At 37.2% G+C, this 26,624-nt stretch overlaps 1 protein-coding gene across 2 annotated transcripts in view; it reads left to right on the top strand.

The window, feature by feature from the left end:
• The window catches only part of STK24 (serine/threonine kinase 24), a 40,780-nt gene extending 16,889 nt beyond the window's left edge, over positions 1 to 23,891 (top strand). The window contains exons 3-11 of one of the 2 annotated variants that reach the window (XM_010133689.1): positions 4,729 to 4,785; positions 6,518 to 6,626; positions 6,738 to 6,895; positions 13,251 to 13,436; positions 13,660 to 13,805; positions 15,968 to 16,091; positions 16,242 to 16,310; positions 20,074 to 20,210; positions 22,599 to 23,891. In XM_010133689.1, the coding sequence (XP_010131991.1) occupies positions 4,750 to 4,785; positions 6,518 to 6,626; positions 6,738 to 6,895; positions 13,251 to 13,436; positions 13,660 to 13,805; positions 15,968 to 16,091; positions 16,242 to 16,310; positions 20,074 to 20,210; positions 22,599 to 22,635 (1,002 nt within the window). In that variant the 5' untranslated portion in view covers positions 4,729 to 4,749 and the 3' untranslated portion in view covers positions 22,636 to 23,891. The remainder of the gene's footprint in view (positions 1 to 4,728; positions 4,786 to 6,517; positions 6,627 to 6,737; positions 6,896 to 13,250; positions 13,437 to 13,659; positions 13,806 to 15,967; positions 16,092 to 16,241; positions 16,311 to 20,073; positions 20,211 to 22,598) is intronic. The other variant, XM_010133690.1, reaches the window with a different exon arrangement.
• The last annotated feature ends 2,733 nt before the right edge of the window (positions 23,892 to 26,624 follow it).

Below are 26,624 nucleotides of genomic sequence, written 5' to 3'. Positions count from 1 at the left end.
AAACGACCTCTATCAGGAATGCAACTTAGAGTTTATCCTATTGCATACATTGTGTATATCAAGGTTCTTTTAATCTGGTTTCTTATGCTGCAGAATCAGTATGAATATTAATACTAGTTCATATTGGTATTGAAATATAAATCTCTTTTCCTGGCCCATGTTACTTCAGTTTTATTAAACAAAATATCACACATCAGACTGTGCAATGCTTATCATGTTTGGAACGTTTGTTCTTTTCAGATTAGTTGAAGGTCTGTCCAAGGTATTCTGTTTCTGCTTTTCAATACTGTAGGTTTTTCTACTAATCCAGTGATGGTAAAACTTTCGTATATCAATTTAAGCTGGTTCTTATTTTGATTGGCAAATCTGGTGTGTTATTTCAGTCAATTTTGTAATTTCTAGCTTGTGATTGTTGACATAAGTTAAAATGCTTGTAAATAGAGATTCTGAGGTCAATTTAGACATGGCTTGTCTCCAGAACTAAACAAGCTTTTATGCGTATTTATAAATACCCTCTATTCTGCTGCCAATTGTGTACAGTCAATTTAAGGTGGGAAATATCCTTTCTCACAATAAACTTAAGGTGGGAAATTTTCTTTCTCGCAGTAGGTGGGGGGATTGCTGCTAATTGTGTACCATAAATTTAAAGTGGGAAATACTCTTTCTCACAATAAATTAAAGGTGGGAAATTCTTCGCACAATAGGTGGGGGAATTTTATTTCACTTAGAAACAAACGTGCTCACTGTTGGGCTACTGTTTTCAAATGTCATTAGTTGCCTTTGTTAATTTAAGACTTTTAGTTGAATTCTAATTACAGGTCACTTGGTGTCTTACTTCCGAGTCCCTCTCTTATCCTTACATTTTCCTCTGCAACCTCTCCTTCCTTCAAGAAAGGAGATTTTGAAACATTTTCATCAATACATACTGTGGCTTGATTACTTTAGGTGAATCTCTCCTGTATAATACCACAATGCAAAAAAAGTGTATGTTCGTGTATGTTCTTCATGTAAAAAAAACAAAACAAAACAGACACCCCCCCCAAAACATCTCTAAAGACAAACCTTTCCACGTTTATTCAGATGTTTTATTAACCTCATAAGTTACAATATTTAGTCTTAATTACTTAGTTTTGTATATGTCCTCCTTGCTCCTTTGATTTTGGTTAAAATGTACTTCTGAGACTAGAGGAGTTTTTTGGTGGATGGCCTCTTTTTGGTGTTTAGTCCTTGAGTTCTACATATTAGAAGTTCTTTACCTGCTATAACTGCACTTAGTTCACAGATACTTTCATGGTATATCAATGACTTAATAATGAATACTGCATTAGAGGTAAAGCTACTGTTTTAAGGTTTTCTTGTGATTCCAGAGTTAAAATCAGAAGTCAAACATCAAGAGCAGCAAACTAGTTTGGAAAGGTTTTACAGAAATTCTGCCTTTCTGTAACAAGAGCTTCTTTTCAATTCCAAAGCTGTTCCTTTCCTCAAGTTCACAGCATCAGAGGAAAACCTCTTGTTCTACTGTGAAAAAGGAAATGTTCCATGTGCCCTCATTAATGTGTTCATCTATGTTTATAGAGAAATAATAATCCCAAATTTGGATTGATGACTCACCATGGCCTCACTTTATTCAGAAGAAAATTCAGTGCTGTGTTGTGACTGATGCTTAAAAGTCTTATTTCAGATCTTAAAATGGAGCAGTGGAAGGTGCTAGTTTGTAAATAAGTGTAGTATCTTCCTGGAGATATAAGTGATTCTGTGAATATGTAATTAATTGATTAGGCTATGGAAGAAAATTGAGTGCTCTTGGAGTCCTGTTTAGAGGAAGACTGGGGAACATATACAGAAGAACGTGATAAGCAATAAAGACTTTGGGCAGCTGTAAAAGATGTCAGGGATAATTGGAAAGCAAGGATGGAAGGAGGCATGTCGCTCTGGTGATGCTAAAGTTGATTGATAGTAGTGCTCCACTTGTCTTCCGCAGTTGTTACAAGGCATAAAATAAGTATCTAGAGATTACAGGCTCTAAGGTAGAATATGTATTAAGCAATTCATAGAAGACATAGGGAATTAAAAATCACTTTGAATCTAGGGCTGCAGATATAAAGGAGCCATAATTTCAATGGATTGCTATTGCTTAGCTTCACATTGGGATACAGGTACAGTGTATGTGTTCCCTAACTGCATTTCCATACTTGTTCTAAAATGTAATATTACTGAGTTTACTGAATCCAGGGCTTTTATATTGGAAATTCAGACATGTGGCCACAAGCAGTTGATGAAATTTTGAGGAGCAAAGACTGAACAAACCAGGAAAAGAATTGAAAGGGTATATGATGATTTAAGACAACCGTGAATCGCATAATTTGTAGTTATGTAATTGTGTTACATGGTTGTGTAACGATGTAATTAAAATTATATTCTTAAATATTTTTTTAGTTCTGCTACCTCTGATTTCTAGTTTTCAGTGGGAGAATTTAGCAGCTAGTTGTACAGAGAATTTATCTTTGGGAAAATTGTATCTTCATGTTTTTAGTTCTTTAAATCCACGAGATAATTGAGATAGTAGAAGAGGGAAGATGCTTCTTGGTGAGGTTTGGTTTTGGGGGATTGGTTTCTTTTTTTGAAGGGGTGGAGTTTGTGGCTTTTTTTGAGAGGATCAAAGAGTTCATTTGTCCTACCCTGTTGTTTCCCACTCAGGCAATTCCACTGAAATAAGTAGTGATACAGTTGACATGTCTGTGTTTGAATTACTATTAAATTAAATGTGAATTTTGCAGGAACACAAAATTAGAATATTCAGGGAATTTCATGCAGCCTTAGAAGACTTGTTACCAGGCTGAAACAAAATATGCACATAAAATTTTGATTGAGTACCATAAGGGACTCTCTCAGGACAATCTGTAATTCTTGGAGTATCTGTGGTGTCTGCAGAAAGTAAACATTATCAAAATGCTGTATGTAAATAGATTGTATTTTTTAGATTACTTTTTCTTCCTTAAATCGTGTTTTGGGTCTTTTTAATATTGTTGACAAGACTGTGTTTGTCAAATAGTATTAGTTGATTCCTGAAGAAAGGCATCTACATGTAGCTAGATCCGTGTGTTAAAAATAGTGGGTGATAAAGGAACCCTAATCCATAGGATCGTACCTAAAAATAGTACAGTTTGTGTAACGAGGTAGGTGGGGAGGGCTGTGTGTATTTCCTTACAGAAAGTGCATTCTGAGACCAGAGTGGGGACGGATGCAGTTGAAACTACAGCTATAATAATGACTAAAAGGCTTAAGTGAATACTGAGGGCTAAAATTTCTAATACAGTAGGGGATTTAGAAAAAGTTATGTTCTGCAATACGTTTTTAACTTTTCTGAAAGTTCTGATCAGTCTGTATAGATGAGTATTCAGAATCTTGCCTACCTTGGCTGTGAGCTGTTATTTTTATGTTATGTTTTATTTTGCAGGATAAAGTAAATGAATATTGTTGCTATTTATTTGCCCCTTGCTCTGAGACCCCTACATTTATATGCTAGTAGTCTTGTGAGTGTTTGGTGCACAAGAGTTAAAACTAACAAGCTATAATATAACTTGATAATCTTAAAAACTAAACTAAACCCCGCTACATGTTCCATGCAGCAATTTCATTTGATTATCTGTCTGGTAGATTTATTGCCTTGCTTTGAAACATGTTTCAAGGCTGGCTCTGCAAGGAAAAAGTGGACTAACTGCTTCTCTTAATGTATTTTGGAATAACATGCTGCAAACAGTTGAAAGAAATGATTGGATTCAGAGTATAACTGTCCTATAATATGTATCAGGCTTTCCCTTCAGAATATATAGCTTGATTTTTCTTTTTGTTGTTGTTAGCTTCTATTTTACTAGCTAAAACTAGCAAATTGCTGTAGTAATCTTAAATCATCTTTATTACTAGGTTGCTTCATCTTTCTTGAACACAGTTGTCCAAAATTCTACACCGTATATCAGATGCATAAGCATTACTGGAGAAAACAGTAGTCTTCTGTAGGTCAGAGAGGGACGACTGTTCAAGAAAATGAAACAATGCAGAGATATGAAGAATAAACTATAAATTAAATTCAACGTAGACAAGAGTCAGTGTTATTTAAGAAAACAGTTTGGACTATCTGTACAAATAAAGGTAATCAACAAAGTCAGGACATTTTTTCTAAGGAAAGGAAATATTTTATGTAACATAATTATTATTTGGTATCCTGCATGTCTGTAATCAGAGTTTTAAAACTTAAGTTTATTCTCTTCCATTTTCTTTGAGTGACACCTGTCTATCTCTTTCTTGTCTCAGAAGATACTTTTGAGAGTTAATATGCTGGTGAACTTGGGCTCAGAATACTTGTCCAGTTCTAGTTGGCATAAAGGCAGAGTTTCCTTCTGCTGCTTGACTCTTTGGTAGGGATTAAAGGGAGATTTCTTATTCCTTTCCCTTCTTCCCAGGATACTGTCTGTATTCTAGTAGCATTAGTAGTAGTACAAAAAGAGAGGGACCTTGTGACAGACTAAATTATTTCCTTATCAGATGGGATTAAAAATAATGTGTCTTAAAGAATAATCCAAAGATGTTTTGGAGGAACAGCTAAATGTTAGTGGTGTTTCAAAACTGTAGATGCTTTCTTCAACAAAAAGAATGGAACAAATCCCATTAACTTAACTGATTTTTTTTTTTTTTTAAACAATACATTCGTTGGTTGTTTTTGTTTTGCAGGATACAAAATTATGGATAATAATGGAATATCTAGGTGGAGGCTCTGCCCTTGATCTAGTAAGTAAGCTGTGTATGATTTTTGTTACTTTACCTCACATAATTATCCTCCTACCTTATGATTCTGGAAAATATATTATGTCACTTGGCTATGACAATGTTTGCTTCAGGTAAAGGACAAAAAGTATTTGTCAATGCCAGTAAAACATTGATTTCCATAAGGCAAGACTGATTATTTGTATAGATGGAAGAGCACTAAGCAACATAATATTGGAAGCAGGATATAAACATCTTGAAATGCTAATCTTCTGTCACCCAGAGAGCACTAGTAGCTGAAAAGTTTTTTCTGTCTCTTAATTCTGCCACCACAACTCCTCCTAGTGTATACATTTTAATGTCACTTCCCCACCACCCCCAAACCAACAAACAGAAGTTATCCTGTTTGAAATCTCATTGAAGTCTCAATAGACAGAAACACAATTTAGGCTGGTATTAAAAATGTATTTGAAAGAAATATGAGGAGCTGTGGACTCCCTTGAGGGTAGAGGCCTTGCGGAGTGACCTGAATATACTAGAGAGCTTGACAATCCCGAACCGTATGAATTTAACAAGAGCAAGTGCTGCTTTCTGCTCCTGGGATGGGGTACCCTGTTTTGAAACACAATTCCAAAGTTTCAGTGCAGATTGTTTTCTGTGCCTGGATGCTGTTCACTCACTTTAAAAAAAAAAAAAAAAAAAAACAAAAAAACAAACCAACAAACAATCCCAAAACAAAACCAAACAACAACAAAATCACACAGTGTCTTACATTTCTGAGGGATGTAATATTTTAATTTTTTTCTGAAAATTTTTATCTAAAATACTTTCTTCCTCACAGAGTGAAGCTTCAGAGATACAGCTTTTAAGTCTGTGTTTCAGTGGCTGCTGTTGTGGAGGAAACTAGAATACTGGAATATTTCCAATATTAATTGTTGTCCATGAAGTTTCAGTCTCTCTTTCTTGAACTGCTCTTATTGCTTAAGAAGCCTCTCTGGGTAGTGACCATTCCTCTGTCCTTTTAGAGTTAGTGGCATACTGACTTTTAGAATTTATATCAGTTGTAGAGACCTCTGAGATCTTCTACCACTGCTGTTTCTTCTTAATTAATTAAATTAATTAAATTACTTGGAACCTTTAATTCTGGAATTTGCAGATTTACGCCTGAAGTTTTATATGAGGTTAACTTTTTTTTAATATGCAGTGCTCTGTCAGCCTAGCAGATTGAGCTGTCTTTGAGAGGGCTTCACAAAATCCCTTGCAGTATATAGTAATAAGATATATGATTAATGTGGTGCCTTATATGCCTTAGTTTTCTCAGACTTTTGAGATTTGGGTCCCTAAAAGGCTTGTAGAGTTACACATCTAAGGTCAGTGTAAAGTTAATAATTGCATTACAACGTAGGTGCTTTTCAAATACAGTGTATATGTGTATGACCTGACCACAAAGCAATAACTGGAAACCGTGGCGCCTTTTAACGAACTTTTTAAAGTGTTTCAGATAAATTAAGTATTTCTTTGCCTGTTGTTCATAAAGCCGCTTAGTTGAGAACTATGTCCTTTTTTTTAATGAATATTCTGGGTTGTATCTCATGTTACAAAGCTATTAAATGGGAAATTTAGAGATGTGATGGAAGTTTTAGAGTCCTTTTTATAGTCACGGTGTTATTTTTGTTCCGTTCCTTTTTATGTGTATGTCTGTGTATATATATGTATACATGCACATATATATAAAAATATTTTTTGTGTCTCCTAGTTAGAACCTGGCTCACTTGATGAAACCCAGATTGCTACAATATTGAGGGAGATACTCAAAGGACTCGATTACTTGCATTCAGAAAAGAAAATCCATAGAGATATTAAAGGTAAATGGTTTTTCATTTGTGTTGTAATAATATTAAAGAGCTCATACAATATAAATGAGCACCCTTCCAGTATTGAATGTCTTAATTTCTGCTATTTCACCTTCATTCCAGCTGCTAATGTCTTGCTATCTGAACATGGAGAAGTAAAACTAGCAGATTTTGGAGTAGCAGGACAACTAACAGATACGCAGATAAAGAGGAATACCTTTGTGGGAACACCATTTTGGATGGCACCTGAAGTAATAAAGCAATCAGCCTATGATTCAAAGGTAAGGTATTTCAAGGCATTAGCCAAAGTGCCTTCCTTTTTTAATTTGTTTTTTAACAGCGGCTGATCTTCAGACTACAGCTAATAACTTTGGCTGTGTCTAGACAGGTGTATGTTTAGATGCTATCTAGTAGCTGAGAGCTATTGGCAAGGAAAGCAGCTTTCCTGATGTATATCCAAACCTTAAGTTTCCTAGTGTATTTAGCCCATCCAGAATGTAAGAAATATTACAATGTTGACAAGTACATCCTGTCACCTTTTATCCCACTCTGTTGATGAGCATTTTGGATAGTTTAAAAGTAGAGGAGAGGAAATATACACAAAATGTTAATGTGCTTTCTTCCACTTGATCGTCAGCCACACTGTTGAAGAATATGGATTTAGTGGGTATGAAAGCGTTGTTTGAAAATGCTGTTATTAATCTGTGGAATAATATGCTGCATAGGTCTATGCTGCTCTCTGACCATGTTTGTTTAGATATTCTGTACAAGAAGGGTTTAATGTGAAATATCAGATTCACGTATTTGTAGATATTTATATTACACGGGATTTTGATTTAGCGGAGTGGTACAGCAGTGTACTGAAATCACAACACAAGCGCAATATACCCACCCGATGACCCAATGGTACAGCTGCATGTTTGAAACAAAGGCCACCCTCAAGTCCCACTTGTGTTGAGATAAGATCAGCTTTGTTTACAATAAATAGCAGTCATTCCTTATGTTCTTCCCTTTGCCTTTCTTGTCCACCTCCTCTGACCCTCTTGTAGGGATTTGTAGATTGGTCACATCTCCATGCAATGAGACAGGTTGGCATATTTCTTTCCACCCTCGTGCATGTAAGGAACTCACCAATACTGACTGTGGCCTAGACTGTTTGAGGTATTGCTTCCTTCCCAGTTTGATATCTTTCGGTAGAGAGGCTGTTTAAAAATAACTACCAGAGCCTTGTAGATCCTCTAGAAGCTTAAATGATCCCAAATTCACAATTTAAAGGTTGTCAGCCTTTTTTTTTTTTTTTATTATTTTGGCTTCTGGGAATGATCTTCATATGTACAAAGCATGGTTCAGTCCTCAGGTTTTGAATACCAGGTGTTTCAGTCCACAATGTCCTATGGACATACAAAGGTCTTGGATACTTGATAGTTCTCTAGAAGGCCAGAGTTCAAATTTTGAATGAACTAGAAATACTTAGTAGTGTCTGTGAGCTTTTTGGCACCTAGAGACCAGACTAAATCATACAGAGAATTTTGCTATTGTTGCACAATAACCACTTGAGGACATTTGTTTATTTTAAGATACCTAGGCATAAGTGAGAACCTAGACATCCAAATCTAACCTCATTTTCATTCCAGAAACTGGCTGAGCTGGAGGTATTAGACAGAACTGTCCTATTCATAACATAGTCCCACTGAGGTGCAAGCAATTTCCATTATTTAGTTGCTGTGTTACCCAGTTTTGTTCCTTACCTGTTGAATCCTCTTACTTTCTACAGGCTGATGGGTTCCTGACAGAAGCTTGAAAGTGCCCTGTAACACTACTTTAGGCAGTTCACCTGCTTCTTTCATGCAGCTTATCTGCTTCTTTCTTCATTTACTGTCTGCCTCACACCAGTTGTTAAATTGTTTATTTCTTGCTCCTTTTCTGATTGGATTGATATCTTTGCTTATGCTGAAATAGCACAATTGTGTAAGGCAAAACAAAACCTAAGTTATGTCTTAAAACTACTAGCCAGGCTAAAGGAAGGCAGACCCATCCTGAGGTCTGATATTGCTAATTACTGCTATAAAGCTTAAGGGCTCCTATTGATCCGGTACTATTATCACTTGTCTTAATATTATGGGCAGTTGGTGGATTTCCTAACCATGGTTTAACACTATATTAGCATAATATAACAACATAATTTATGCAAGAACTATTATTCCATTATATTGATTACAGCTTGAAGCAGATTTGGATATTAAGATAACAGTTACACCTCAGATATGCCTCTGAGTTAACATTCTGTCAAACATGGTTTTAAAAACTGAAGGGACAAACTTCTGAGGAATTTCCTTGTGTGAAGCACTTAAAATGCTTTTGGTCAAAACAGTGTATCTTTATTGTTTTTGCACTAATTTATTTTAACATTCATTTTAAATCTTCTTACGATTAACGTAAGCAGTTGATTTTGGATATAATCTATTTTTTCCCCAACAGATGTTATAGGAATGTATATATGTAATATCTTTTATCTTTTGTTAAGGTAGAGAAGCTTTTTTCTTTTACTAAATAGCATTTTTCAAAAGCGTAGACTGTTTTTTTTAGTTCAGGATTTCACAAATGCATACATTTTGTGTATTTTTTGTTTAAGATATGTGAAACCTAACAATGTCAAACCAAGTCCCTGTGTATGTTCCCAATAATGTGCTCTCAAGATTGTGTGGCTTTTGGGATGGCTTTATGCATAAATGAGCTGTGTAATCTTTAACTACCATACAGAATTTGCCCAATCCATTTCTGCTTTATCCAGTCCTATTCCCAACCTGTTTTGTGTCCTTAAGATCATGTATTGCAAGGTATAGTTAAAGGCTCTCCAACACTCATCTTTATTGCCTAAAAAATAATCAAGGTATGTGACTTTTGTCATAGATGCTAAAATTTCAAAAGCCTCTGTCAGACTTTTGTAAATAACAATTCAGACTGATATATTTGAGAATATAGGATTTCCAGATGGCTTGTGTGAGACAGTAAGTTAGCTGTAATGTTTGCATTTTAATGTGGTCAGTAGCTAATTTGAGAGGCGTTCCTGATAGCACAAATTACAAAAAAGAGGTGATAAAATCTAACGACTAAAGAAACTATCAGCCATGGGGAAAAATAGCAAGATGTCAAAATGTGACTGTAATTGCTTATGTTAAAGCTACCACCTGCTTTTAAAATTTTTTTGTTCCTTTTTCAATTTATCTTTTCATATACAATTTATTTCCTTCTCTCCAAGCTATTTGTTCCTTTATGTAACGTTCTTATAGGAAATTTCCTTTCTTCCTAATTTCCGTTGTTATTTTGGTAATACTTCTTACTTTTTTTCCCAGATTTGATTCTTTTCTTCATCTAAAAGTCAGGATCTTTTCTTACCTGCCTCAGTTTTCCCTTATCTTGTTCTCTGTCCTTTCTACTATGTAAATTTTAATAGAAAAATAAGTATTTAATTTTAAAATGTTTTTCTCTTGCACATAGCGTTTTTTCTTTGACTTGCAAGAGCTTCAAAGTCAGACTAAATTTTACCCATTAGAATAGAAGAGGAAAGGCTTATGGCAGTACTGCAATAAATAGTAGTTACCAGTGATTTGCTGACTCTCATCTGAATTGGAACAAAAATTATTCTTCCAAGATTTGAAACTGTAAAAATTATAATATGTGGTAAGACTTAGTGATGGTATAGTGTCATCACATCTTAAGGCCATGCTTCTCCCTCCCCATTTGGAGGACTGACTTACACCTGTTCTGGAGTTTCATTGTCACAGACGAGTGCATCCTAGAAATGCCTAGCTGGTTACACATGTAATTGGTAACTAAATTCCTCTTTTGAGATCCTTTCTTATCTGAGAATGGAGAGGTTACAGTTCCATAGAAATTTGGTGGGTTTCTTCTTGATACTTCCAACAGGAATGGGCTTCCAAAATCCATCTTGGACTTGAAAGAGTTCAGTGTGCAGCTGTGGTTTGTTTGTTTGTTTTCATTCATTTTTTTGTGGAGGAAGGTCACTGGCAGTAGAAAGTTAAAAATATATGAGGGAAAAAAAAAGGAAGAGTGTTTGTGTGCGTGCGTGCATGTGGATTTCTATGCACATGTTTAAATTTGGTTTTTATATATACACATGCTCCATCTGTGACTGATCTGGCAGAATAAAATCTGTCCATTTATATGGCTTTAACATGTTCCTCTTGAGGAACTGAAATTCAGAATAAATTGGAAATGATATTGCTCAGTTTTTAACATGAAGACTCATCTTAGCAGTTGTCATTTTTCTTTCATAGCAAAGAAAAGCTTTCCTGCCAGAGGGAAGTTATTCACAATTATACTTAAACTTGAGGAGAGCTTAGCTGATAATGCTGTTATTAAGATAAATGAAACTCAGAGCTCATATACTTACGTGATCCTCTGTGTTCAGTGTGAGATGGCAGTTCTGTAACACAGGTTAACAAAATGTCATTTCATAAATTCAGTGGTGTGCTAATTGACTCCAATTCTATTTTTTTTTCATACTTACTTGCAAAATTAAGTAACTAAGCTCTTTAACAACACAGTACTGTCTGAACAAGGAAGAAGGAGTAATGTAGCTGTGGTAGTGGAATGGGTGCATACACTGCAGCTGTCAGCCTGTGGTCCTCTATGAGTTAGTCAAAGTGTATCAACCTAGCAGACACAGGAGGACTAGAGGGACACTTAATAAGGACAGCAGTGATAAATGAAATCTCTGCTCTCTTCAGTACTTAGATCTGTTTACAGCACAGCAAACTTCTACATGCTCTGTTCAGAAGTAAAACCACGCAGGTCACTTCAGATCTTTCCTGTTTCCTGAGAATAAGTCTTTGTTCTGCTTTCAGTTCAAAATAAACAGAAAAAACCCCCAAACGTAAATATATTTACTTTATATCTTGTCCTTTAGAATAGACATTTCTGTAATCGTTTTTTTTTTTTCTTTTCCCTTTCCTAGGGTCTTATTCATCTGTTCTTTTGACTTTCAGGTCTGTTATTTCAGCAGAACACAGAGAGTTCTAACGCATTACTTCACATTACTTCAGGCAGATTTGACAGTAGGGTTTGGACCTAGGGAGATAGCATTCCCTTGAAAGAGTAGCACATTTTGATGATGAAAACCTATGAATCAAATGTATTTAAACAATCTTCCTAAAAAACCAACATGCGTAATGTGGCATCCAGCAACAGTGTATATTCACCTCATTAGTGAAGTTAAATGGCAGTGTATCTAGCACTGGTCTGCTGCATTGCTTGATTTGTCCCTCTAACTTGGTGGTGAGCTTTGGATCTGCAGTTTGTCATGGCTTAGCAAAGACTGCTTTAGATCAAGCCTTCTTGGCCTACAAGACGTGGCTCACAGGAGAAGATCTACAAAGCAGATAGGGTAGAAAAGTGCTGTCAGTATTTCAGAAGCTTCTTGGACCAAATACTTAATTGGTTCAAATCTTGGGTTGAAAAAGTTGAGTAATACTGTTCAAGATTGCATTTCTCTAGACTGTGAATAAGAATGATATATAAGACAGTGTTAAGCCCCAGGAAAATTACGTTCCAATGCATTAAATTTCTGATACTTGTACTAGCTGATGCTTGTTGAGGAAAAATCTGTGCATTTTATAACATTTTCCTTCATGTCATTATTTGAGTCTTGCCACAATATTTACATAGTGTACTTGAATATGGTGGGCAAAAAGCTAGTTTGTAACAACTATACCATTACTTTTAAAAAACGTTTGTGTTTCAAGATCAGTTATACCTGCTGGTGTAATAGTATTGATTTTAAAAAATGCTTAAAACTCTAGGAAGTAGAACTGCTTTCTGCTGTGGAGGTTAAAAACAATCAAGGAACTCTGTATTTTCTGCGGTGAACCACATAAACCAGACCATGATAACAAAAAACAACTTACATATGAAATTATTTAGAATAAATATTTAAAACCTACCTTTGCAAGCACATTCTTTGTGGCTGGGGCAGAGTTAGTTTTCTTCACAGTAGCTGGCATGGGGCTGTTTTTTGGATTTGTGCTGAAAACAGTGTTGATAACACAGGGATGTTTTAGTGATTGCTGAGCAGTGCTCACACAGAGTCAAGGCCTTTTCTGCTTCTCATACTGCTCTGCCAGCAAGTAGGCTGGAAGGGCACAAGAAATTGGGAGGTGACACAGCCGGGACAGCTGACCCCAACTGACCAAAGGGATATTCCATGCCATATGACATCATGGTCATCATAGAAACTAAGGGGGAAGGTGAGCTGGAGGGCTGCTGTTTGGGGACTGGCTGGGCATCAGTCAGTTGGTGGTGAGCAATTGTTTTCATTTGCATCACCTGTCTCTCTTGGGTTTTATTTCTCTCTCTCTTTGTTATTTTCCTTTCAATTACATTTATTAGTAGTATTGTTAATATTATTATTTTTATTTCAATTATTAAACTGTTCTTATCTCAACCCATGAGTTGTCTCACTTTTACCCTTCCAATTCTCTTCATCCTATGCCCCTGATGGGGAGTGAGTGAGTGGCTGTGTGGTGCTTAGTGGCTGGCTGGCATTGAACCATGACAGCAAGCAACACTGCTTCTTCTCTTTCTCCAACCTGATCTTAAAAGCATTGTTTCTTACAGGCAGATATCTGGTCACTAGGCATAACTGCCATAGAACTTGCAAAAGGAGAGCCACCTCATTCAGAATTGCATCCAATGAAGGTTTTGTTCCTCATTCCTAAGAACAATCCACCAACGCTGGAAGGAAACTTCAGTAAATCCCTCAAAGAATTTGTTGAGGCCTGCTTAAACAAGGACCCAAGCTTTGTGAGTTTCATGTGTTTGTCAGTGTATAGTAGAGAACTTGACTGGTTTATCTGAAGAAGTGCAGTTCAGCTTTTGTAATACGGGGCAACATATTCACCAGATACTGTATATATTCAAAATCTCATTTTTATCAGGATGTCCCGGTTTGAAGTCTAGATTTGTTAATCTTTTAAAACTTTCAAACAGGGTAAAAAAATTTTTTCTTTTTTTTTTTTTCTCCAAGAGACCTACTGCAAAAGAGCTCTTAAAACACAAATTTATTTTACGAAACTCAAAGAAGACTTCCTACCTGACTGACCTTATTGACAGACATAAGAGATGGAAGTCTGAACAAAGTCATGATGACTCCAGTTCCGATGACTCGGATACGTAAGTCTGATGAGGTTGTAAAGTAACCTTTGTAAATACAGGACCCAAGCAGTTATTTTTAACACTTGTATTCCTGTGTTCTGTCAGTCACAGCTTTTCAGCTTAGCAGCCTTGGTAAAGTAACGACATCTTGATTTCATACAAATAACAGTTACTGAGAACAGTTCTTCTGACCCGTTCTATCCTACCTTCTTGTTTGTGTAGGGTCTAGGGTCCTTCCTAGATATAAGGCCAGATGTTATTCCTGTCACGCGAGCAGAATGCAGGCTTCATTCTGCACAGCCAAGTGGCAGTGTGCACATACACTGTGCTGTATGTGCACATGGCTGTCTAAGGAGAGGAACTGTCTCCTTGTTGGCAGGTTGTCCCTCCTTTTGGCTGAATAAATAGCCGGAAGTATATCCTTGCATGTAAGAGAGGATTAGTGGGCAATGCTTCTGTGATAATGGGGTTTTGGGATACATATTGGAATACGTATTACCTAGGGTGGGGTTTTGTTTTTTGTTTCTTTTAGGAGAGGTGCTTGGTTTTTTTTTTTCTATCCTTCCAGGAAGGTTGGGCCATTATAGCATGACAGTCATGAAATGTAGAATTATTTATTTTAAAAATGGAGATGTGTTGTAAATACTTCCAGATTTCTTTTCTTTCAAATTTTTACTTCTCTCCATCAAATTTTGATAGAGCTGTTCGATAGGTTCATTAGTTGATTTCCTTAGGAGACCAAGTTACAAAAAGTTAATTTTGTTAGTCTGAAAGTAATTTTGAAAATAGTGGTTACCATCAGATTACACACTTTTGAAAATAAAGGGTTTTATCCAGGATTTATTCACAAATAGATTAAATTCCTCATAGTAAAGAAAACACTTCTCTCTGCAATTCCAGCCTGTGTGGTACTGGCAAGCATCAGGCTATTTATGATTTCTTGGCTGCTCTTACAGCTGTATATTTGTCCTACATTATTAATGGCTTCGTGCCTTCCAGTGATCACAGCTCCAGCCTGAAACCAGGTCTGATTTGGAAGATAAATTACTAGACCTAAAACTGCTCTCAGATCAATTACTAAGTGAACTTTGAGTTTGCAGTTTGTTGTTCCTGTGGAATGTAAGACCAGCTTTGATAGCTTGGCATAGGGGAGGAGTGCAACTAGAATGTTTATTGAGTGCTTATGAGCCAGTTTAACGTTATGTCTGAGCCTGCTTTTCCTTCCCCTTGTATTTGTACAAGCAGCCCTTGTATTTGATGTGATAAAAGGGTGAGCTGTTTTGACATTCTGGAATAGTAACTTGCCAAGTCAATAAGTATTTTTCTCTGACTGCCAGAAGTTCTATGTGACTTTGAGCAAAAAATCTTGGAGGATTTCCTTACACTGAGCACATGCTTTTTGACTTGGTAGGCTGTGCTAAATACTTTTTGTACAATGGCCACTCGATGCCATTCTAATTGGTGAAATCACTCTTAAATCACAGATCAGAAAGAAATGAAGGTAGAGAAGGATATTTATGGTAGTGAGAGGTGAAATGTAGTGCAGTAAATTGATGAGTGTCAGCATAAACATTTTTGTTTTTTCAATTTAGCAGGTGTTATAAATACTATGCCATCTACAAAAAATGAGGCAAAAGATTGATTGATGTAGTTTGTTAAAGCCATGCTGTATCTGCACTTCTAGCCTCTTTTTTTTAAGTGGGAAATCTACATTGCTGATGGTCTGGGGTTGAACTGTCTTCCTTAAAGATATTCTAAGCCAGTGTCTTAGATATTTTCCTAGGCAAAAAAGTAAATAAAGTCTTCTAATTTTCTCTGTCTTCCCTAATGATTTGAGCTGCTCTGCTAAAGCCAGTTACCAGATAGCAATAAAACATTTCATTTACTTGTTTGTGTAACTTGGGAGAGTGTTTTCAATCTGCAATGCCTCTGTTTCTTTTTGAAGTTAATTTAAAATTTAGTGAAATATCTTGGTTTCATTTTTTTTAATTTCCCCAAAAGATAAGTTACATTACTTTTCATACTTCCTTTATACTTATTGCCTTGAGCAACAGAATCCTGGATTTGGTCTTGACTGAAGTATTTATGTTTACCATGTATATTGAATGAACATGGACAGTAAGGTGTAGGTAATAGAACTTCTTTTTTTTTTTTTTTTTTTTTTTTTCCCTTGCTTGAAGTGAACCAGATGGCCAGGCTTCAGGTGGGAGTGATTCAGAAGAGTGGATATTTACAATAAGAGAAAAAGACCCCAAGAATCTAGAGAATGGAGCAGCCCAGCCTTTGGAGTTGCAAAGAAATAAGGTGCTCAAAATATTGACTCTATTATATAATGAGACAATTCTTGATTTAATAATTTAGTGGGGTGATTTTTATTTTATACCTTTAAAAGCATTTAATTTGTAAAACTTTCAGAACTTTAACTAAGTTTACCATATTTTGTTTTCTTTGAAGGAAAAGGATATCCCAAAGAGGCGTGTATCCCAATGCCTGTCTACAGTTTTATCCCCTTTATTTGCAGAGGTAAGTTACTGCTTTAAAACTTAAAATTCCAGGATTTAAGTCTCTGAAAAGTAGAAAACCATGATGAATAACATCTAAGGTTTCCACTACCCATTTGGAACTTGATGTGTTAGAGTTTTAGTTGTATCCTTTGCTTTCAAGCATTTCTGCTTTTGAGATCTTTGTTTTCCTTCTAACAATACTTCATATGCAGGGTAGCAACATCAACCATGCCAGCCTAAAGCAATGAACATGAAAAACAAAAAGGTATTTATTCAATTTTTTGACACCACTTTATGTCTTTATCTGTCATTTTATCTGTTATAAATCTCAGGTTCCAAGTGAATCAGTGTTCTAAGATATGGCTGTGGACCAGATCAGCAAGAATTTGACTTTTGAATTTCAGTGTTGAAACTGTATTTTGTTCTCATTCTGATTTTTTAATTGTTTTTTACAAATACTTGAAACAACTTTGAAAAAAAACATATGAAGGGAAAGCCAGATATTTATGAAGCTGTGATTATTTTAAAAAGTTGATAGAACTCTCACTCTAGCTTTGGTACAAATTTTTTTAAATTTAAATAATTATTTCAGTCATTGTAACTGTTACAGAAATAAAGTTAGAGAAATTGTTTTCATAAAAGGATGCTGCCTTTTTGTTCTAATTAATAAAATCCTGCTTCGGAGGATTATCATACAATTTTGCATGCTGCTCATGAAGAATATCGAGTGCAGTAAAGCAATTAAATTTATTTAAAGAGGATGTCCTCTGTAATGGTTATTCAGATTCCAGTATTCAGTCAGCTTGCTCTTCCCCTTTGTAAAGTGGAGAAACACTTTAAAGAGGGATTTTTTGGAGGAGTGGTGGGGGTGGGGAGTTTTTCATTGCAGTTCTTTATGTCTTACCCACTTGCCTCTGAGAATATTCTTTCAATTCCTTCCATCTCCCTTCATATCCTTCTATCTCCCAAACATTTCTTCTGGAGGTCTTCCTTCTCTTTTTCTAATACCAAGCATGATATAGATCCTGCATCCACTATCTTTCACTCCCCATTCTCCAATTTTATCCTTATTTTATTTTCATTTTCTTTCCTCCATGCCCTTTATTATCTGTCTGCTAAATACCTCTGCTCTGGGTTCTTCCTTCCCATGGTACTGCAAACTAGTTGCTGTGTCATTCTTTGCCTTCCTTGCTTTTCATTTTCAAGACCGTTATTCTAATTGCTACTTGCTGTTCCCTGTCGATGTATAATTCCCCTAGCACTGCTGCAGCAACACAACTATTTTTTCACTGTAGTCCTTGTAAGATTGCCATTTACTTTCATCTCTATAGCATGCAGAGGCTATAGCAAGATTTTTAATCATACACTTGTTTGTTATATCTTTTCATACTGTGAGAGAATACTCTTGGTCTGGTTTAGACTGTTCATTCTGGTTTAGTCTGTTTGGTTTAGACTCTTCTTCCATGCAACTTCTGGTGGATAGCCACAACTTTCTCAGACTCTTCAGAATCTCATTGCAGGATTTCCTTTTTCTTCTGGCATGGCTACTGTCTGGAGGAAGTCTTATGTTACATTTTCAGGGTTCCATTTGTTTAGCATACAAACCACAGATATCTGCATCTTCAGGTATTATCGCTAGCTAAGTTAGTGAGTCACTCCTTGGAACTCCTCCAAAAAGAACAAAGCTGGCCAGTCAGAGGGATTAGTCATCATGGAGGCTTCAAAACTTCTGGCACAGAAGACAGGTGTGAAAACCAACTGCTGTCCCCAAGTAATCCTGCAGGGAAAGATTGTGCTCTGCATTCCTCTCCTTCAGTTGAACTTAGGAGCCTTGGCTGAAGAGGTGTGCTCAGCTATGGGGCCCTGCTGCTGTGTTGCTGGTAGTAATCTGAAGTTTGGCACACTTCAGCTAAGCAATTAAGAGAACAAACAAACAAAACCCAAAACAACAGAACACAAAACACACTCTGAAATTGATCAACGTTGTCTTGTTTGTCAGTGACCTGCTACTACTCCAGTATGGTTTCTTTCTCCTGATCACAGGACACTGGCTGAGTACTGCATGCAGTGACTCATTCTGGGTTCCTTTATGAAGGCAGGAGATTCAGAGGTGTTCTTTGTTGTAATGTTCCCACTGTTGTCTACTTCTGTGATCTTGTCCTCAAGCTGTGACTTCCCAGTTTACACTAAGAAAAGGTTAGTTATTACTGGGAAAAGGAAAAGGCATTTGTGTCTTGCTGTTGCATATACATTGTATGTGAGATCTCATGCTTGAGCATCTTGGTTGTAATGAAGAGAGAACCCAAGCAGCAGCCAGAGATGACTGCAGAAGCCTTCCTACTGCCGTGGTTGTATCTTCGCTGTTGTACGCACACAGAGTCCTCTTGATTTCCTTTAGAGACCTGAGTTGCTCTCAGGAGTGTGCCCTAACATAGCTATAAGCCATCACTAAGTGTGGAACTAGGATAATGATTATTTCCTTTGTGTTTCCCCTTGCAAGAGTTGGATTCCTATTAAAAGAAAAGCCTTTTCTCAATGCTGATCGCAACTCTTGTGCTGTAGTTCCTGACAGCTGTTGAAAGTCCGCTTCAGAAAGTTCTGAAAGGCCACTTTAATGCTTGGACACATCTGAAGAGCTTCCCTGCCACTTTGGTCACTCTGGAATGTCTTGTATTACGCTGAACTCAAAATCCTCTTAATCTAGTAATTGTACTTTCTGCTGCTTTCTGGGGATCTTGCTTATTCCATGTGACAGCCCCCTGTGCTATACTGAAGTAAGGCCAGGAGTGTATGCATGCCCACATTTTATCCTAGAAAGCAGCACAAACTTTCCATTTGCTTAAGCTAAGCTTCCTTCATTACTGGCAGTAGTGGCATAAAGGCAGACTGGGTGTAGATCCAGCATTCAGAGATCACTCTTAATTGAATAATTTGCAGAGAAATATGTAGAAAAATATTTCACTGTTCTTCAGTTCTGTGTAAACAACTGAAGCTCTTCAGTTTGCTTTGGACCATTTAGGCAGCTCTTCACAGGGAGAAACTTGTCAACAGTAAACGTGGAGAGAAACTTTTAATTGCAGACATCCAACCTGTTTGGGACAGTCCAGTCCTGAAAGTAGGCCATGCCTTCATTCACTCTTACTACTACTAACATGAATCTTTCTTCCAAGGAAGCCCAGACCCTGGGGAGATTTTTGAATGTTCTTTAGTGAGTTCTGAGAAGGAAAGCACTTTCCCAGCTGTACTCGACATGTTATACCAGCTCCTACATAAGCAGAGCACTAAGACATTCCCTCACAGCCCTCGGTTTCTGCCTAATCGTGAGTTCCTTTGCTTCAGGGAGTAGATGAGAGTGCTCAGGGTATTCTGTGGATAGAGCTAACAGGGTGAAAACATTTTCTAGCAGTGCTTGCACAAGTGCACCTGCAGCGTATACATAGTTGTACACCTGCAGCTTATACTAAAGTGAGTGTGTATAAGCAGCACATCTTGAAACCAAACAGCTACATCTAAACAGTGCATTTTTCTTGGGATACTTTGTTGTAATTTTTGAATGTCTGTGTGCAGAAAAAGGGTATGTGAATGACTGAAGATTTGTGAAGATGAATGACATCCTGATAGCTACTGCAAAGACTAGCTTCAGGATGAAGAAAGTCTTCAGGATGTATAATGAAAGTCAAATCCTGACACTGTGGAGACTGGTGATCACTTCCTAACAAGCTTTTGCATTGTATTGTTTATAGAAATATTTATTGATATCTCTCTTCCTGTATTTATTTCAGTTGAAAGAGAAGAGTGAAGTGTGTGGTGGTAACACAAATTCCATAGAAGAACTGAGAAAGGCTATTTATTTAGCTGAAGAGGCTTGTCCAGGCATTGCAGATAATATGGTGTCACACCTTGTGCAGAGGCTTCAGAGGTAATGAAACTATTTCACTAAGGGTTACAGAAAATTGCGGATCTGATCCTACAAATATTTGACTAGTGTTAAATTTTAAGAATTAATTTATATTTATAATAGAGGAAAAAAACCACTTGAGCTTACAGTTTGTACAATTATTTTTTGCTTAGTGGAAAAAAGCCTGATCGTATCAGCAGTTGCAATTTGTAGCTTCAGGTGATAGTCCATATGTATGTTCATCCTGTTCATGTGCATACTGTGTGTCAAGAGACTGGAGAGCCTTTTCCCTTTGCAGTTCCTGTGAGGGGTGTTCATGCTTTCTTAGTGCCTGGGTGTATGTTGTAGAGGATGCCCTGTGTCACTCTTAATTTCTTTCACTTGCTTTGATAAATGGACTCTTCAGTTAGTTTGTGTTTCCTTCAGTCACGTGGTAAGTGGTTCCTTGTTCATTCATTAGAGATAGTCTGTATGGTCTTTTGGTGGTATCTCCAAAATCAACATTTAGTATTACTCCAAAAGGCTAAATTTCACAAAGATTTTCTGACTTCCTATGTTAGGAAAATATTCTTAACAACACTCAATTTGCTGTTTTTTAAATGCTACACAAGAAAAGATCAAGGGTATAAATTTCAGAATTACTCCTTGAAGAGGCTTTAAATGCACCCTTGAATCCAGGAGTCCCTAGCTGCTGGGAAACCATACCATCCAGATTGGATTGCTCGGTACTAGAAAAAACTCATGGCAATGACTAATCATGGACTGCTACCTTGAAAAAGATCACCCTGCACCGGGGATCTCCCTTATACTGTCTCTAACCACAGCTTAGTAAAGTTTAAGACTTGACCTCAAGTTAAAGCGAGGATTGCCAGGGTGACACATTGTCATTCAGTAAAAATCAATGCCGTGAAATCTGCGAGGAATTGCGTTTCTTGCTTCCTGGGCTGTTAAGCATGAAGCCCAGTCAGCATCTCTAGTGCTAAAAGGTCACTCCTTGATGCCAGATGTCCTGATTTTCCTTTCAGTTGATCCTGGCAGGCTTGAAAGAGTTTCTGAAGCTTATTTTCTCAGTTTGTTTCCCTTAGGGATTCCAAAACAGACCGATAGCCAAATATTTCAGTGTCAAGTTTCTTTTAGCCTGGCACAAGGCCTTCTTGGAACTGAAAACCTCAAGGACTTTTGATGCTGCAGTTGAAACTGAAAATGGCCATGTGGAGACAGACTTTCCACTGGAGACTTTTATGGATGCTGGAGATGATCTTACTTGTCACACCACCACCAGTCATAATTTTTGTCCTTGGAGGAAGATTTCATTATATACCTACTTAGCATTTTGTTTTCCTTCTGTTCTGCTTCCTTGCACTATTGCTGGTTTTCTTGGTCATCATGTCTTATAACAGTCAAGGCAGGCACTTCATTTTCTTTGAAGAAGAGAAAGAAGTATTCATAGAGAATGTTTGTCGGTGGGCCACATCTGGGTGAACTTCCCCTTATTCCAGGGATAATACTCAGCTAGTACGTGATCATGACTAGCACTCTTTCAAGAAAGGGAGAGGAAGAAATGAATGTCAAGATCCACCTCCCCCCCCGCCCTTAAAAAGGAGATTGAACCATTCCTTAGCTTAGCAGGTATCCCTCATGGATAAAGCTGATTTTGGAGTTTGTGAGCTTCTAGAAAGATAGTTCCTTCTTGTTTGAATACTACAAGAAATGTACTCTGTTACATCATTAAGTCATTCATTGTTGTATCCACTTATAATATCCTCTCAATTTGACAGCTGACTACTGAAGACGGCTCTTCAGCAACATGTTTCCAAAGAGATTTTTTCAAATTCTCCTTATGATTGGTTAAACTGGATTTCTCAAGTTTGTCTGAATGAATTAGTTGGGCAGCTCTTCTGAGGTTCCCAGTAACTCGAGTGAATCCATTTACCTTCCCCCTCCAGTTTTGATGTGTGAAGCTTTATAAAGTTTATTGAAAGCTTACCATGATTAAAATGTGTGCTGCTTTCTTGGGGTGATTTAAGAATCTGCTTCGACCAAGTAGTACAGATTTTCTGTCCCAGTAATATTTTGGAAAGCTTATGATGTAAACTTGCCCAGTAGGAAAGTTAGAATCACTAGATGTTGCCCCCAGTATACAGAATTCTCACTGAGAAGGATATGATGATGTAAGACACTTGAACACGGGACGTTGCTATTTGTTAGAAAAGCACCGATATTCTAATAGGGTGTGTTTTACATCTTGTTCTGCTCCACAGCTTTTTTCTTTAACGTGTGACTGCAGTGGTGGGTGAAATTCTCCAAGGGAAAAGAATGGAAAGCATAAAACAGCATAAAGCATAACTGCTGCTTGTCGTAGAGCACTTCCTGAAAGCCACAACAACAACTACTTCTTTTCCTCTTCAGATATTCGCTAGCTGGAGGAAGTACTTCATCCTACTGATGCTGTTCCTGATTCTAAGACAACAGAGATCCCACGGTGTCTGCATTGAAGGCCTAATGTTGTTCTGCTCCTCAGTAGCAGGAAAGTCCTTCTGTGGAAGGATGTTCCTAAATGTGCAAGAGAGAAAATGAAGTCTCTGAGATGGAGGCAGTCTTTTTTGGCTCCTTACAGCTATATATTTTTTTTTTAATGATGCACATATTCCAGGGAGGTGTCTTTTTGTAAAAGCTGAAATGTATATTTAGGTTTGTGGTAGAAAAATTGAAGATATTGAGAAACCTCAGGTATCTTGCTTTAAGAATTCCACTGGGAGATGGAATGAGCTTGTTGGAATTGTGTACAGATATGTATATAACGTCTTTTTTAACTGAAAGCCTTTAAATGTGCATAAGGAATCACTGTGTACAAAATGGTAAGTGCTTTTGTAGATAATGTTAGTGGGGTAAATATTTGACAGGCCATAACTGAGTATTGCCTTGCCTTTATTAAGTGTAAATTTTGAATTATGTGGTAAGTGAATCTTGGTTTAATTTTTATATGTGAAGGATTTGCCGTTGAAAGAGTTAATACTGTACTACAGAGCCTTCTATTTGTGCCTCAGCAACAACACAATTTTATTCTCTTTCTCCAGTATTTCTTCCTTTTTAACTATATTGAGTGTGACTTTATGGTACTACTTCTGATTCTTTTAAATTTAATACTCCTTATCTCTCAAAGCTTTAAATTACTGATTTTCCTAAAGATTGAGCTTTCATGTTTTCAGTTTTAAATAGTGCCAATGCAAATTCTCACCCTATGTATTGTTCAGTTCTGCTAACGGGTATTTGTGAAGCTTGTAGTGAAATTCAAATACAATCTTTTTTTCACCTGAGTGTGTTTGAATGCACATACAAATAAATCTTTATTACATTCATTTATTCTGACACATCTCATTAAGATGTTGGCTCTGAGACAGTGGCAAGTATTTCTTCATCATGCCTATTTTTTTTTATCATTAAATTAATGTCTTGCAGCGTAAAAGAAAAATTATCCATAGATTCAATATTCGGTCTTGCCTAAATCTGTGCATCTCTCTACTGAAAGCGATAGGTGTTAGACAGAAAGACTGCAAAACTGAGCCTGACTGGTGTGTGCTGTGTCCTGTTACTTGTCTCCCCAGAAAAGAGTTACTTCTTGAAAATTCTGAAATTTCCGCTGTTCCTGTGAGTGCTCCTAGATAGCTGGCTTAAGGTTTTACAGGTCTTGGAAATAGTAACCTTAGTTGCCTTGGTTTGTATCACTGAGGTTATATTCAGGTGCTTCTTATTCAGGTAGCTGAGAGTGTTTTTGCCTTGTTTTAATGAAGAACTTGATGATTTAATTGATGATTTTTGCATGACATGAGGTAACTTGTTTAATTTAGTAAAACAAAACAAAATTATAAGTTTTGGAACAGAAAGGATTACCGTTTTAAAAGTATAGGCATATCTACTTGGCTTGGTACAAAAAGACCCAGGTTCTCCACCCATCGTGGAAGCTGGTGAGGTCTCCTTGCAGGACTTCATATCACCGTGGTAGCTCTTAAGCTATGCGTATTAATAGCCTTAATTACTACTTAAATGATTTAACAGTAAGAGGATGCTGTCATGCTAACAGAGCTGTGAAACTTCTGACCAGGTTGAAAGAAACAACAGGTGGAAGAAATGGGTGTATGTGCACTCGTTCTTGTAGCCGTGATCTTGGACACAACGCGTTTACCACGTACCAAGGTAATGGTGTTCCTGTATGGCTAAGTGAATTTACGGGAAATCGAGCAATGGTTTATGACTCCTCTTCAGTTAACCTCTTGAAATGTGGTGTGTTGGGTGCCCTTAACCATTAAGGATAGGCTTACCCCTGAGGAAACAAATAGAGCTCTGCTATTGACATGTGCATCCGAGTCCAGCACAATGGGAAAGGCACCTGTTGACGTCGCAGTAGTAGAACACTCAGCCATTCAGTAAACGTGCTGTTTCAGTATATGGGAATAAACAGATGTGTTTACATTTAAAATAGAATAATGGAAGCTTTTCCCCAGTCTCCTGTTAATGTAAGGACTGAAATTAAAGCAAGCTTACCTGGAGATGCCCAGAACTCAGAGACTTAGTGGGGAAGGTAAATTCATGGTGCTGGCTGGAATCTCAAGAATTTCTCGATCAGAAAATTAAATTAAATTCTAAGGTATGCTGGTTTTGAACAATCATTTTAAAAGTTATACATACATTTTTTTTGAGTTGCATTTTAGTTGTGTTCCAGGACCGTATGTTGAGTAAACACTTCTCTTGAGTAGACTGTGGCAGAATTTGCTTGGGTGAATGTATCCTTTGGTTTAGGAGCTTAAGATGAGTCAGACCTTACAGCAAGGGCAATTGGCCAGAAGGCTGGGACTTGATGAGAAAAAGCCAAGACCTCATTTGTGGTAGAGATGCGTATTTTTTTATGTAATACATAGATTATTTCAATATAGACTGTCTTAAACCGAGATTCACTGGAAAAAGTGTGCTGTAACTTGAATGTAAAATTGCAATCATTTGCTATTGAAAGGTATTGACGCTTTAAAGATCAGATCTCTATTGGTAACAGAGGAGCTGCACTGAAGGAAGCATGGCCTCCACTGCTGAAAGAAACAGAAGCGTATCGGTGTTTTTGAGAGGTTGTTTCATGCTAAACACACGTCTGTGTTAGTGGCACCGATTCTTCTGTGCAGGTAGTACTTCTTCACCCAGTCTTGAATATACTAAGCGACAAGCTATCCCTATTTATGCAAACATTCAAATTAGTGGAACTGCTTATTTGTCAGGGATTTCAAGATTAGGCAGTAAATAAACTCACTGTTAAAATCAAATCAGTCATTGGAACTGAGGGTGTGCTTTTTGTAAGGATCAGATGTGTAATCTATTTTTTTAACTTAGTTTTCCTTGAAGTTGCACTTTGTAGTTACCACCAGTTTACCTAAGGATGACGGCACGATCGCTGTAGTACAGAATGCTTTTGGTGCGCTAACGAAGCAGCCCTTTCTCTGAAAGTGCCGTGATTCCTTTGCAGCTCCAGACATTGTTTTGTATGTGGCTGTGTCAGTGTGGGCAGATGAACCGGCTGCTGCGGGTGATGCAGCTATGGCTTTCCACTCTCTCGCTGTCCCAGAGGGGTGGGCAGAGGGGGAAGGCAAGAGCCTGCGCATCAGCGCTGAGCTGCACAGGTACTGGCGTGTGGCCAGTTCACATCCTGCATTATCCACCATTAGCTGCTTCGTCTGCCTGTGCTGTTTCTGTACTTGTGGAATGTCTCCTTTACCTCTTCCTGCTTTATGTGGTGTTCCTTATTACTTTTTAAACAACATGGTACCAGTTTGTAATGGTTTTACATTAGCCTTACTTGCAGGGAAATGTATTTTTGCCTTTGAAAACTTCACCATTGTAAGATTATCAGAAGTGCTAATGAGCGCAGGTATAATGCAAGCATCAGTACAATCACAGATTATTTTTGTAAGTTGCTGGGGAGGAGCTTAAAGTACAGCACAAATCTGCAAGCTTGCTCTTAACTGTATTTTGCAGATGTGCTCGTAATTGCACTGAGCATACGCGGTAGACGAATTGTATGTCATGGTTTTCTGCCTTCATTTAAAGCATGATTACAGAGGACAATTAAAGTGTATATCTTGTTTTCTGTAATGTTGCTGCCTGTTTATAACTGTGTATTTAAATTTTACTTTTGTCACTCTACACCAACATAATAAAACTCCTTATAAACTACATGACTTAGAAATAAAGAAGAAAAAGTTTAATGACGTGTTGCCATCGGAGTGGTCAATGAGATGAAATTTGGGGGTCTCCTCCCAGGAGGGGATGCTCTTGCAGGTTTCTAGCTCAGTTATTGCCCATGTGTCAGTTCATAAATCGGTGTCTGGTTTTTTCTCTTAGAATTTGTACAAGAGGAAACTCTTCATGAGCAAAACGCAAATACCACTTTCT

Source organism: Buceros rhinoceros, unplaced genomic scaffold, assembly GCF_000710305.1.
Source record: "Buceros rhinoceros silvestris isolate BGI_N320 unplaced genomic scaffold, ASM71030v1 scaffold9533, whole genome shotgun sequence".
Lineage (NCBI taxonomy): Eukaryota > Metazoa > Chordata > Aves > Bucerotiformes > Bucerotidae > Buceros > Buceros rhinoceros.
Note: the sequence above shows the minus strand (reverse complement) of the source record. Positions and strands in the feature narration are given on the sequence as shown.